General features: G+C 49.6%; 2 protein-coding genes across 6 annotated transcripts in view; one reads left to right on the top strand and one right to left on the bottom strand.

The window, feature by feature from the left end:
• Window positions 1–4,217: 4,217 nt before the first annotated feature.
• Window positions 4,218–7,890, bottom strand: H3-3B (H3.3 histone B). Its single transcript, XM_059048149.2, has 4 exons — window positions 7,621–7,890; window positions 7,008–7,145; window positions 6,735–6,888; window positions 4,218–6,641 (listed from the first exon to the last, which is right to left on the bottom strand). The coding sequence occupies exons 2-4, from the start codon at window positions 7,133–7,135 to the stop codon at window positions 6,513–6,515; spliced, it is 411 nt and encodes a 136-aa protein (XP_058904132.1). The 5' UTR covers window positions 7,136–7,145; window positions 7,621–7,890; the 3' UTR covers window positions 4,218–6,512.
• Window positions 7,891–10,110: 2,220 nt separating this feature from the next.
• UNK (unk zinc finger) overlaps window positions 10,111–12,321 on the top strand; it is a 35,189-nt gene continuing 32,978 nt past the window's right edge. For 3 of the 5 annotated variants that reach the window (XM_067020563.1, XM_067020565.1, XM_059048070.2), the window contains exon 1: window positions 10,111–11,525. In XM_067020563.1, the coding sequence (XP_066876664.1) occupies window positions 11,422–11,525 (104 nt within the window). In that variant the 5' untranslated portion in view covers window positions 10,111–11,421. Of the gene's footprint in view, window positions 11,526–12,090; window positions 12,192–12,321 lie in introns of those variants that run through there. The other 2 variants (XM_059048067.2, XM_067020564.1) reach the window with 2 other exon arrangements.

Below are 12,321 nucleotides of genomic sequence, written 5' to 3'. Positions count from 1 at the left end.
ACTCACAAACCATGCCTCCCCACGAGGCAATGACTGGAGAAGCCTCTCCGACTCTGTGCAGCTTTGAGGTCCAACAGCTCTGAGCCCAAATCTTTGCCCTTACTATTGTGTGATCTTGGTTAGATGACTTAACCCCTCTGAGCCTCAGTTTCTCGTCTGTAAAGTGGGGCTAGTGTGTTTCCTTCCCAACAGACTGTTTCAAAAGGAAGTGAGTGAGGTCATCTTCATAGAGTGCCCAGCCCTGCCTCCGGCACTTGGTAAGCACAGAATAAATGTTTGCTATTATTATCAATCATCCATTAATACAACAGACATTATTGGACTCTCCAGCAGGCAGTGGGCCAGATAAAAGCCTTGGGCTCTGATAGGGAGGCAGTCTCAATCTGACCCTGGCCCCACCCTGACTGAGATAAATGCTCTGACAAAGGAATAAAGAGCTTTCTGGGAATTCTGATCACTAGGCAGCCCACACCCCTGTTTATTTCCATTGTTTCATTTTGATTGAAAACATTCCCTTTGACCCATCTTCATCCTTTGTATGTTTCAGTTGTTCTTGGAAAACCTGATTTGACCCAAGGGCAGGTGCTCCTGATGGCTCACTCTGGACTCTGAAACACTGATTTCATTTGAGAGACCTGTTTACTTACTCAGTGTTTGAATCCCATCTAGCATGTTACATAAAATTTGTTCAGAAGAAAGTCTGCCTCTGACCTTTGACCCTCCCTCCCATTTCCTGGCCAGATGTCACAAGACTGGGGGGAAGGTGGCACCTTAAAGGGGACACTGCCACCCGAAGTCTGTCCTCTGCTCTGCTGGCCAAAATAACTTACTTGTATCAGAGCAACCAGAGCCAACTGTCACACAGGACCGAGGTGTCATGTAGAATTCTCAGTAATAGCCCCCACAGGGAGTAATTATCCAGTGGTGGGAATACCACCCGTGCCAGCTGAGTACCCAGTGGCCTAGGCAAGCTGTGTGTCCAGGTCATGGCAAGACCGGGCCCACCACTGAGGACAGGTGTTCCAGAGGCAGCTCTTCTCTCCCAGAGTCCGTGTTTGTCCTGCGCTCAATTCTTAGCCCTTGGGCCCTCCCTGCTGGAGCCAGTCTTTCTTCATGTGATGAAGGTCTGTGTCCTTCATGCAGCTCTGGCCTCTCCGCTGCAGTTAAAGACTGGTTTCCTGATGGGAGTTGGATCCATATCTCCCAAGCTAATATCTACAGTCTCTGAAAATGTTTGCTCTCAGCAGATGGCTCACCCTTTCGCCCATTCTGGGAGGTTCTTTTTGCTGTTCCCAGGGGGTTAACGTATCTCCTGATTTGGGCCCCCTTTGCCCTTCTGCTACCTTAATGATAACAGCTTCTGTAATACTGATAATACTAATATCAAGCTTGTGGTCAACCCTGGTATCAGGGCTGAGATGCAGCCTGCAGGGCAGCACTGGTTGTTCATTACCAGTGCCTGTTCTGATTGGTCAGTGCTCTGGACTTCTGTTTTAAAGGCACCAGACTTTGCACAGATTGTTTCATTAAATCCTTACAAGCCTATTGGGTAGACATTGGTTTTATTCCCGTTTTACAGATGAGGAAAGGAAGCACAAACGGGTTAGGGAACTCATCCACGTAGGACAGCTGGGCCTTGAACCTGGGTCTGTCTGATACTGAGATTGGTTGTACTGCAAGCCCCCTGTCCCCAGGAGCACTCTGACCTGCTGCAGCCTCTGCTCTGCCAGTCTCTGCTTACTGAAGTATTAAAATCCAAAGCTCAGCCTCATACTAAGGAACAGGAGGGGCAGCTGCTCTCCTGGACCCCTGAAACCTCAGTTCCTACACGGAACACTCCCAATTTGGAAGCCAGGCCAGTAACCAAACCTTTGGGAACCTGACTGATTCTTTGCCACCATGCCAGAAGCAGATCCAGCCAGATGCGCTGTGGGGCTGCCAGGGCTTTGGGTTGGCCAGCAAACACGCCTGGAGTCTGTGCTGTGTGCCAGGCACGACTCCAGAGGCAGACAAGACTCAGGTCCTGCCTTTGGAGCACCGGGAGCTTCTGGTCCATCCCCAGCCTCAGATGCCCTGCTAAGAGGCGCCAGCTTCAGGCCTTGTCTTTATTTGGTACACCTCCACCATGTCCCTGAAGTTCCTGCCCTCTAGGCTGACGACCACCCTGCTGATGGCCAGGCAGGGAGCAAATCCAGACTCACAAGACGCAGCTGCGGCTGTCTCTCCCTGCACCTCGCCCTAGGCACGGCAGCTGGCAGGTCTCCAGGCCACTGTGGGTGGGCAGGAGGGCTGAGGCTGGCAAAGGCAGGGCACTGAGGAGGGAGAGGCCCTCGCAGGACCCTCAGGTTCATGAAGGCTGGGCCTTGGACCCAACCCCATCCTGTCCCCTCTGCTGATGCTCTTGGCTCAGTGCCAGGCAGTGAGGCGCTTACGGGAAAGGTCCTGGGGCCTAGTGTGTCCGACAGAGGGGGTGAGAAGGGAGTAGAGGTTAACGGAGCCCGGGCACCACCTCCCTGGGGACGTGTGCAGGCCCTCACACACCCCTCAGCCAAAGGCGGCCAGCCCGAAGCCTGCAGCCCACCAGCCTCCCTTCCCCAGAGCCCTTCTTGTTACCGGTACTGGTGAATTGGAGATGGCCTTCTCCCTTTCAGCCCACTCTCCCTTCCACTGTGTATATTCCCAGAACTGCAGCTTCCTGAACGGGGGCTGGTAGCTGCCAGAGAGAAGACCCCAGACCCTGACTGCCCAACCACGCCCCTCTGTGCCCCTTTCCAGATCACAAGTGGCCTTGTAGCTCCTCCAAGAGTCACGGCCTCACTGAAGAGCTGCCCCGCCGCCCCCCGCCTTGCTTCCCTAGTTGGGGTGGGGGTGGGGGGTGTCTGCAGAACCTCTTAGCTTCCTTCTCAGGAAGGGCAATGGGGTAGGTGGAATGGGGTGGAGGGTCCCTGGCTGGACACTGGACATAGTGCTCAGGTGAGGACACCAGGACAGGCTGGGGACACATCACACCCAAGTCCCATGACTCTGCTTGAACAATGGTGACTGTCGGGGTGGGACCCCTCACTGCTAGGGGCAGCTGGGCAGCAGGCGGGACCACAGGGAGCCGGCACCTCTCCACCCACCCCAGGAGGGAGGACAACAGCCTCTGGTCCCTGCTCACAGCACAGCCTCTGTGATATACTCAGAACTGTCCCAGCTGCACCCACCCACCTCAGCCCACAGCCTTGCTCATCCCCCAGACCTGCTGACAAAGGGGTCAGGGAGCCAAAAGGCCGGTCCCCCGGCCCAAGGACATCAGCTTTCTCTCTGAGCAGGCTGCAGGGGTTTGGGTTAGCAACCTGGGCAAGGGTCGGTTCTTCCTTCCTTCCTTCCTCCAGCGTTGCCTTCAGGAAGGTAGGTGGAAGGCTGGCTGCTTGTGCTGGAGTTGCTGGCCAGAAGCCAGGCCCAGCTCGATGGAATGGTCTGGGCTGGTGACATCCCTAAGGAACGCCTACAGAGGCAGGTGCGACCGCCAATGGGCTGAGGGAAGGAAAAGGCTGTGGAGCTCAGAGCACGTGAGCTCAGCTGTGTTCTTGCATCAGCGCCCGAAGTGGGGCCCAGGGAAATATTCCGAGACTGCCGTGATGAGGTGACTGGTAAGGGATGGGGAGGTAGGGGTGAGGACTGGATGTCCAGGGTGGAGGCCCAAGGCTCTTGGGCCTAGTGGGCCACACTACGCACAGGGAGACGACCGCTACAGAAGCGCGTGCTGAAAACTACACCTCATCCTTCTCTGTGGCAGGGCAGGTTGGCCATAGGCCTGAGGAACTGATCCCTGAACCTGCTGTTGTGGCTCCCATAGACAGGCTGGCCCTTGCCTGCAGAAACTTAAGGGCAAGCCCTGGAGTTTCCTGCTGATCCAATGGCAGACAGCTGACCAGCTGGCTAGACTGTGTCCACCCTCTGCTGCCCTACCTGAAAGTGTTCCAGAAGGGGCCTGCTTTCCTACTGAGGCAGACCCCAGCCCCAACACCTGACACCAGGCAAGAAACAGTGCTTGTAAGGAACCAGGGTAGGGCGAGCCCCAGGACACAACAATCACCGAGAGCTGAGGAATGCACTCCCCCCACCCCCAACTACCCGCTGAGTCAGAAGGCAAGGCTTTCTGGACACTTCCTCCACAAAGCTTTGCGAAAAGAAAAACATTATCATCCAAATGAAGACCATTAACAAGATGAGAAAGTCTAAACTTTAAAAACTTTATTTTTGTCTCATCCATCAACAGCACAGGATGCCTTCATCAGCTCCAATTTTTGCTTGCTTTTCTCCTCAGACTCTGTTCTACCACCTTAACCCATGGATGTTATAACATGTGGGCAGTTTCCTAGAACCAGAAAATACTTCTGCCTGTCCGCTTAAAGACTAAAAGTATGGAAGTCTAAGTTGCACTTTTAGCAGATTCCAAGCTGCCCAGTAAAATCCTACCTTGGGATGCAGACTTGGTGAGATAGTTTGTCACCTACTCTAGCTCGAGTGGTATCCAAGGAGACGCATCACCATAGCTGTTTCTCTACTTGTGTTTGTTAAGTGCCAGACACTCCACACCACATCCCACTGGCTAGGATTTCAATGTCCTTCACAAGAACAATGCAAGTAAATTGTCAGAATTGGTTCCAGACCTTCTAGGAAACCATTATACTGTATCAGATTTTGACACCTCATAAAAAGCTAAATTACCAAGATTCCCAATTCTCATCTGACTTGCCTCTTTCCAATCCTAAACCCCTTAAACCCTAAATTTGAAACTAGTCCAAACTTAAAAAAAAACCCACCAAACTGTTTTATCAGAGCATAGAGACTTCCTACAGCTACTGACTTCAAATTATACAGAATTCTTTTCTCTGATTGGTGTGGTTCTTGTGCCCATGTCTTGCTGACATACTATGCTTCACTAGTGGCCATCATTGGTCAAGAACACTAGTTTCATACTGAAAAGGCGGCTTGGACTAACTTAAGATTCTATACCTGTGGGCTTGTGTTAAAATAACTCGCTATATGAAGAGATCTATAAACGTGCTTCACACAAACGTTTAAGTTCAGGAACAGACCCCAAATTTGAGTCCTGGAATTTCAAAGAAATCCTTCACAACAGAGGGGCAGGGGGGAGAAGCATATTAATACAGTCTTAAGCCCACACTGCATATACAGCTGTCATGGCATTTTTATAGAGCAGAGAGCTGTTTACATGCTTTGTAGAAATATTTCTGTAAATAAATGCTTCCTTTGTCTACCAAGCAAAACCTGAAATAAACTTAAAGGACCTAGATAAAGGATGTATTAAGCTTTCAACATTCAATTTAGGTTTTTGACACTTAGTTGGATAAACAAGTTTATTTGTAAATTTAGTCAACATACATAATTGACCTAAAAACTTCAATAGAAGGATAAATTTGAAAACCACTTGGAAAGCCATCTCTATTAAGTGATTTTTCCCAGGACCTTATACCAGATGACACCATTTTAACTGGCAGAGGTTCCATGAGCTGAAGCTGTGTGTCCCTCCCCCACAGCAAGTTTACCCTAAGGGTTATTATAATACAAACTCCACAAGGAAAAGAAGTTCAGTATTGTTCCCTCTTGGTAGAGAAAAACTCAACCTAGTTATGAGACGAACCACAACACAAAGAAAAGCTGCACTAACTACTATATTAGTAACAGATGATGCTGGTGTGAATAACTCGTATTATATCCTAGAGCCCTTATAAATAAACCCCCCCGTTAGTGTCTGCATTATCAGCTAGAGGATTAGTTAACATGTGGTAGAATGAGGACTTATGCAAGGTATAATGCGCAAAGCATTTTACTACGTATGAAAAAGAAGTGCAGTCTAGTTCGGAGAAAACCAACCGGACTCTATTACACACACCTTAATGACAAGACTCCCCACCACATGTGAATGTAAAACATTTAATTTAAAAATGTTGACACTACAATATATAAAATAGCTATTATAAATGCACATAGTGTATTCTATAGCTGCCAGGTTTACTTTTTTTTTTTTTTTAATAAGGAAACTGTAAGTTACACTGTGGTTAAGACTTGTATCTTCACCCTTGAAAAAGCCCACATTCTATCACAGTGATGTATGGTCAGACTTAACAGCCCCAATTGTTAAACACTTGGATCAAGTCATAACCAGTTTTATTGCAAAAGGACCCTGTACACATTTATCAATTCTAGTACCTTAATAGCTACCCAACAAGTCATTAACATACAGAAACATGCATCATGAGAAGCAAGAAGTATCACCCATCCCTTCTGCATATTAGCAACTTGTCACTCCTGAGCAACAGCGCTCACATCACTGAGGTCTGTGAACAGTCAGTCACTTTTCGCATTCATCCTGAGTGAAAGATGGAATGACTTAAGTACAAATGCAACATATTATAAACAATTTCTTACAAAAAAAATCACAAATTAAACCAAAGTATGTTACAGAATTTACTACAAAACACCATAAAAACTGCCTTCACTTAAGCTCTCTCTCCCCGTATCCGGCGAGCCAACTGGATGTCTTTGGGCATGATGGTGACTCTCTTAGCGTGGATGGCACACAGATTAGTATCTTCAAATAAACCCACCAGGTACGCTTCACTAGCCTCCTGTTGAGGACAAGAGCCACACTATTAACCCTCTCCGAGGAGAAGCGCACGCAAGCCCTCCGCCCCTGCTCCACGCAGCCTCGGCCCGCTCACCTGAAGCGCACCGATGGCGGCACTCTGGAACCTCAGGTCGGTTTTGAAATCCTGGGCGATCTCCCTCACCAACCTCTGGAAAGGCAGCTTCCGGATGAGAAGCTCGGTGGATTTCTGGTAACGACGGATTTCTCGAAGCGCAACGGTCCCGGGCCTACAGCGAAGAGAGGGGCGTAAAGGGACGCCGGTTAACCGACAGCGCGGATCAAGCAGCAGGAAGCGTCCCGCTCGCGGCGCGCCGCCGAGTCATTGTTTTCCTGCCGTGCTGCCTACCTGTAACGATGAGGTTTTTTCACCCCGCCGGTAGAGGGGGCGCTTTTCCTGGCCGCTTTAGTGGCCAACTGTTTGCGGGGCGCTTTGCCACCCGTGGACTTACGAGCAGTCTGCTTGGTTCGGGCCATTTTCTTTCACCTGCGGAACAAATTCCTGACTCCGGGGCCGCGGCGGTCGCCTCCCGGGGTGCGGCGGCGGGAGTGTGGGGAGAGGGACGCCCGGCGCCCCTGCCCTCCCGCCTTCTCGAGCCCCAAGGCTGGCGGCAGATGGCCGAGGGCTGCCACCTCCTCCCCCTCCCCTAATGACTCAGGCTGCAAGTAGCAGCAGCCTCCCCCGGGAGGGGGAGCTCGGGGAGGAGTCACTTCCCCTCCTCGACGGGCGGAGGCCCGGCTGCCCGGAACCCGGCGTCGGGACCTCTGAATCACCAGCGGGAAAGAGGCGGAGACATGGTTCCGGAACGAAGGTCCAAAGGAAAATCCACCCGTCCCCACGCCGGCGCCAGCTAGCAGCCTGGGCAGCCCGCAGCAGCCGGCACGCGCCTCTCAACGGCAGCGGCCCGCGACATCAACGGCTGACAGGGCCTCATCTCACGCGTAAACCCAAGAACACTTACCCAATGCCGAAGTTTTACACCGCTTCTCCGACAGCCGCGCCGCTCCTGATGCCCAATGAAGAGCCGCAGTCGCCGAACTAACGGACGAAACTCCTCCGACTAACGACCAAACCGCTCTGCGTTCCAAGCCCCCCCTATGCCTCCGTTTTTATACCCACGCTTCACGCTGCGTCTCTGCGTCATAGGACCCTAATTTGCATACACCAACGACTTTTTCTATTGGCTGACGCTTTCGCCGACGCGCTGACATCCCCCGACACAAAGGCCGTGCTTCGGCCCCGTTCGCTGATTGGCGGATATCTAGGCCACTGATTGGCTGTTAAAGTGGCCTAATGATTGGATGAATGGAAAGCGGAATGGACGAATCAGACTTCAGCACTAAGCGGCTCTTCTGATTGGATAAAATGGAGCTATGTTTGGATCCTTCCCTTGGTTCCAAAGCTCTACAATAGAAAGTCAATGCAAATGAATTGCACTGGTCCCTATCAGGACTTAAGAGCCGGGACGGGAAGGAGCCTAACCTTATTTGCATCAAGCTAATACAATACAGGAGGAGGAGAGGTTTCTTTAGCGAAAATTTTGTAAATATTTTCCAATATTAAAAAAAAAGTATTCCCTGTGATTACTTTTCAATCAAAAGGGAGTTCTTTTGTTTGGTGGGGTGGGGAGGGGTAAAGAATAGGTTTTTTAAAATGTCAATAAATTATTTTAGTACTGTTTTGTATGTTCTTAGACCATCACAAAATACTTTGTAATTTCAAAATGCTTAAACGAGAAGTAACCCACTAAGCAACATATTTTAAAAATTATGTAATTCAACTGAGCGAAATGACTACAGCCAGAATGGGAATAGTTCTAAAACAGTATTTGCATGTCCATAAGGAGCAAACAAAAGACAACTAAATTAAATACGTTCACTTGTATTTAATGGTATATCTTGGAATGTGTTACTTCTGAAGAAACAGGACAAATGTATAAAAATGGTAATCCCTACCTTTGCCTAAATGTCTTAAGTGGATTTTAATGTTTAGTTTTTTCAGATGACTCAGTTATATAAAATATCAAAGCAGGCTTAAGGTTAAGACCCGCCAAACAAAGCTCAGAAAATTGAAACAGAGCCTTGGGCATTCTACTCCGCAGTTCTTACTCTGGGTTCACCAAACTTATTTATTTATTTGTTGGCCGTGCCGTGCGGCATGTGGGGTCTCAGGCTGCCGGTCAGGGATGGAACCCGCGCCCCCTGCAGTGGAAGCGCAGAGCCCTAACCACTGGAGAGCCAGGGAAGTCCCTCACCGAATATTTTAAATTATTAAAATAAAAAAGCAGCAAAACCAGGTACATATAGATTTCAACTCAGAGAATTATTATATATAAATACAAATACCTCAAAAATTTACTCCTGACGCCAGAGTTCCCACTCTCACCATCAATAGTGAGAGAAAAAAAAATGCAGTTTGAAAAGGCAGCTATGGCAAAAAACACCTTTGACCCAATCTCTATTTCCAAATTCCTCTCGTTATTTCAGCCGTCTCAATCACAACACGCACAGTATGTATTTAATGATCACATCTCTAAACTTTTATGTGATAATTCAATCGACTTTAGTTTTCTGCCTTCTGCTCAAAGTTTAGGGTAGGGGAAAAATTAAGCTGTTTCATTCATGCCAGACTGAGAAGACAAACCAAGATGCCCTGTTCTCAGAACCTGGGTAAAGCCGAGAAACAGGGCGCTGGGTACATCTCACATAAGAGGCTGTCAAATGTCCCGGGATGTAACGAGAAAAATACCCTGTCATCTTTTTTTGACTGCTCAGATGGCCTGGAGAAGGAATGGGCTCCTGAATTAACACCCATTTTGTGTTCCAAGGCTTTTCTAGGAGGTCCAGAACCCTGTCTGTCCCATGCTTTCTACAGGAGAAATAGTCTAGCTATCCACCGCGACCCCCATCCCCGTCCCCAGTTTTGCTAATTACTACAGAGGAACTAAAACTGCTCCAGGAGAAACTAGGTATGAATTTACATGCATCCATTTAAGGATGATTAGTGGAAACAGTTTGTCCCTCTTACTTGGCCGTCTTATCGCTATGTTTTTCTTTTTCCTAAGTGGACGCAGGGGAGGAAAAGCAACACAGGAAATAGGGCACAACTGAAAATGTTTATACAGTCAAAACAATGCAAAACATGATGCAGCTGGTAGGCTACTGTCCTAGTTCCTGTTCTGTCAGACTTGCTGAGTAACTTCACACAAGTTACTTAACCTCTCTGAGTTTTGGTTTCCTCTTCTGTAAATTAAGCAGTTTGGATGGTATCATCTCCCAATTCTACCAGTACACACTTATTCTGAAGCTCATGGTATACCCTTATTTAAAATCTAGCACTCTTAACTATATTTCTTCATTCAAATCACACTTGGGTATTTTGGGGATAACATATATGCCAATTATTTGGATTTAATAATAGGAGTAAAGCAATACACAACTTTTTTGTCCTTTTGGAATTTTTCATCTTCAAATGCCCCTAGTGGTTAAACAACTGATTTGACATGTTTAAGAAATACCAGTTCCTCAACTTTGTAGGCTGACAGTTTGACTTCTGATGTGAAGTTACTCGTAACAAAATAAAAGATATGTATCAGTCTTAAACATTAACAATTTTCCATTCACCCCACCCTGCATCACCCGTAAGGTTATTCATTATTCGGAATGTGTTTCTTTAATGAAATTAACATTAGTTAACGCTATCTAATACAATGTAAATTAGTCTGTAAAACCATGTTAAATAGATTCAATATGGAAAACAAAGTTAAATAATAAGTGTTAAAATATCCATGAAGAACTTCGCCCAACTGGCGGGAAGTGGGGAGGAGACATTTTCACCCGTAGAAACGCTGGCATCCGCAGCAGGAAACTGGAGTGGATTATAAATCGCACTCCCTACTCAAACCCAGGCCCTTCCTCTGGACGCTGGTGATGCTTCTCGACGCCCCTGCAACTTGCCAGTGTACCTGAGACTATGCTAGACGGAGATTAAATTCGTCCTTGGCCCTTAATGTACTGGAAACAAGTTGGTCAAGCCAGGTGTCGAGTTGAGAAGGGACCCAAGTCGTGGAGTTCCAGGTTTCAGGGCTGGTAAAGGTTTACGGAGCGCCTCAGCAAAGGCGCAGGAACAGAGTATTGTGTAGTGTAGCTCTTCGTTAGCAAAGGTTTCTTAAGCTGACTTCCAACGGGCAGACTTTCCTTCACGCCTCTCAGCTTGGTCCCACTGCAGGAATGAGGATGTTGGCGGACTCCAGGTGCCTGAAGCTCAAAGGCCCACTGCTCAGGGCCGGCATCAAAACCGAGCCCAGGGTGTGCTAAGTATGGAGGCGAGGTAATTGTTACACTGTTGGCAGTGCAATTACACTTGGAACCGTTTCCCAGCAGTCGTTAGGCCCTCCCTAGCTCTGGGCCTCTTCTACTCCAGGGGCTCCAATTTCAGGGAAAGACTCCCCTACGAACCTGGAAACACGCAGATAAGAAGAAACGCAGCCGGACTGCAATCCCCAGAAACCGTCGCGGGCCTTCAGCATCCGGGACACCGTCTGCAAGGATCCCTGGGTATTGTGGTCCGTCCCTTCGGCAGCAACCCTCTGCTGACGGTAAAATTCCAGCCAAACCTGGGACCACAACTCCCAGCAACCCTTGCTGCCGTGCGGGGGGTCTTCACGTTCTCGTGGCGCGGCGCAGGCGCACTGGGGCCTCGGCGCGGACCGCGCAGACTGAATAATAAAAGGGGAGCGGCGAAGAGGCAGGAAGACAGGACCATGTCGAAGGGCCCAGGGCCCGGCGGCTCCGCAGCTTCCTCGGCGCCCCCGGCCGCTACCGCTCAGGTGCTGCAGGCACAGCCCGAGAAACCGCAGCACTACACGTACGTAGAGCCCCCCCCGCCGCGCGCGCACGCCTGACGTCAGCGGCCAGCGTGAGTCACGCGCGCAGGGAGAACGCGAGGCGGCCTCTCCCTCCCCCCTTCTGCCTCCGGCCCGGCCCAGACCGGTTCCAGCTTGCTGGGGCCGGTCCCAGCTGCCTCCAACTGCCACCAACCTTTGGTCGGCCGAGGGGCGGGAAACCCGGTCCCCGCCGCCGAGTGGGGAAGGCGGGAGCTCGGGATGCGGAGTGCACACATCTTAGGCCGGGCCTTCGAGGCCTAACTGTTCCTCAGACTATAAAACCACAATCCCAGGCACTTCTGGGGCGATAAGAAGTCTAAGACGCGACCAGAATGAGTTCCTAAGGGGCCAGCCTTAGACCAGCTTATAAATGACCGTTAGCGTGAAGTCTTGTCAGGCTACCCATGTAGTGTGCACAGGAGGCCTTTTGTGTCCGTGAGGTCCGTGTGTTGTCCACAGAGGTCACTCTTGCTTGAATTCACTTAAACAGTTGACCCAGCCCTAGTCAGGGATGCCAAGGGTGATGGGGTCCGAATGTATCCTCAGGCCCAAGCCAAACATGGCATCAGAGGGAGCCTCAAATGCTGATGCTACGAGAGTCCAGTAAGATGGGAAGCCTCTTCCTGGGAATCTGCTTGTGTCTAAATGTAGGTCCTTGTCGTCTTTTTATAATATTGCCTCTCAGGGCACTTTAAGCAACTACCTAGCACTAGATGTTTTGGGAGAAAGAAAGAGAAAAAGAGGCAGGCCCTCCTGTTAAGCACAATGTTGGTTTCC

Source organism: Kogia breviceps, chromosome 19, assembly GCF_026419965.1.
Source record: "Kogia breviceps isolate mKogBre1 chromosome 19, mKogBre1 haplotype 1, whole genome shotgun sequence".
Lineage (NCBI taxonomy): Eukaryota > Metazoa > Chordata > Mammalia > Artiodactyla > Physeteridae > Kogia > Kogia breviceps.
The sequence above is the reverse complement of the archived record's forward strand: the minus strand, read 5'-3'. Positions and strand labels throughout refer to the sequence as shown.

Excerpts from the sequence above, each read along its gene's own strand:
- H3-3B (XM_059048149.2), bottom strand. The coding sequence starts at position 7,135 with ATGGCCCGAACCAAGCAGACTGCTCGTAAGTCCACGGGTGGCAAAGCG. Across the intron at positions 6,889-7,007 it reads AAAAAACCTCATCGTTACAG|GCCCGGGACCGTTGCGCTTC; the intron begins GTAGGCAGCACG and ends TCTTCGCTGTAG. Across the intron at positions 6,642-6,734 it reads CCGCCATCGGTGCGCTTCAG|GAGGCTAGTGAAGCGTACCT; the intron begins GTGAGCGGGCCG and ends TGTCCTCAACAG.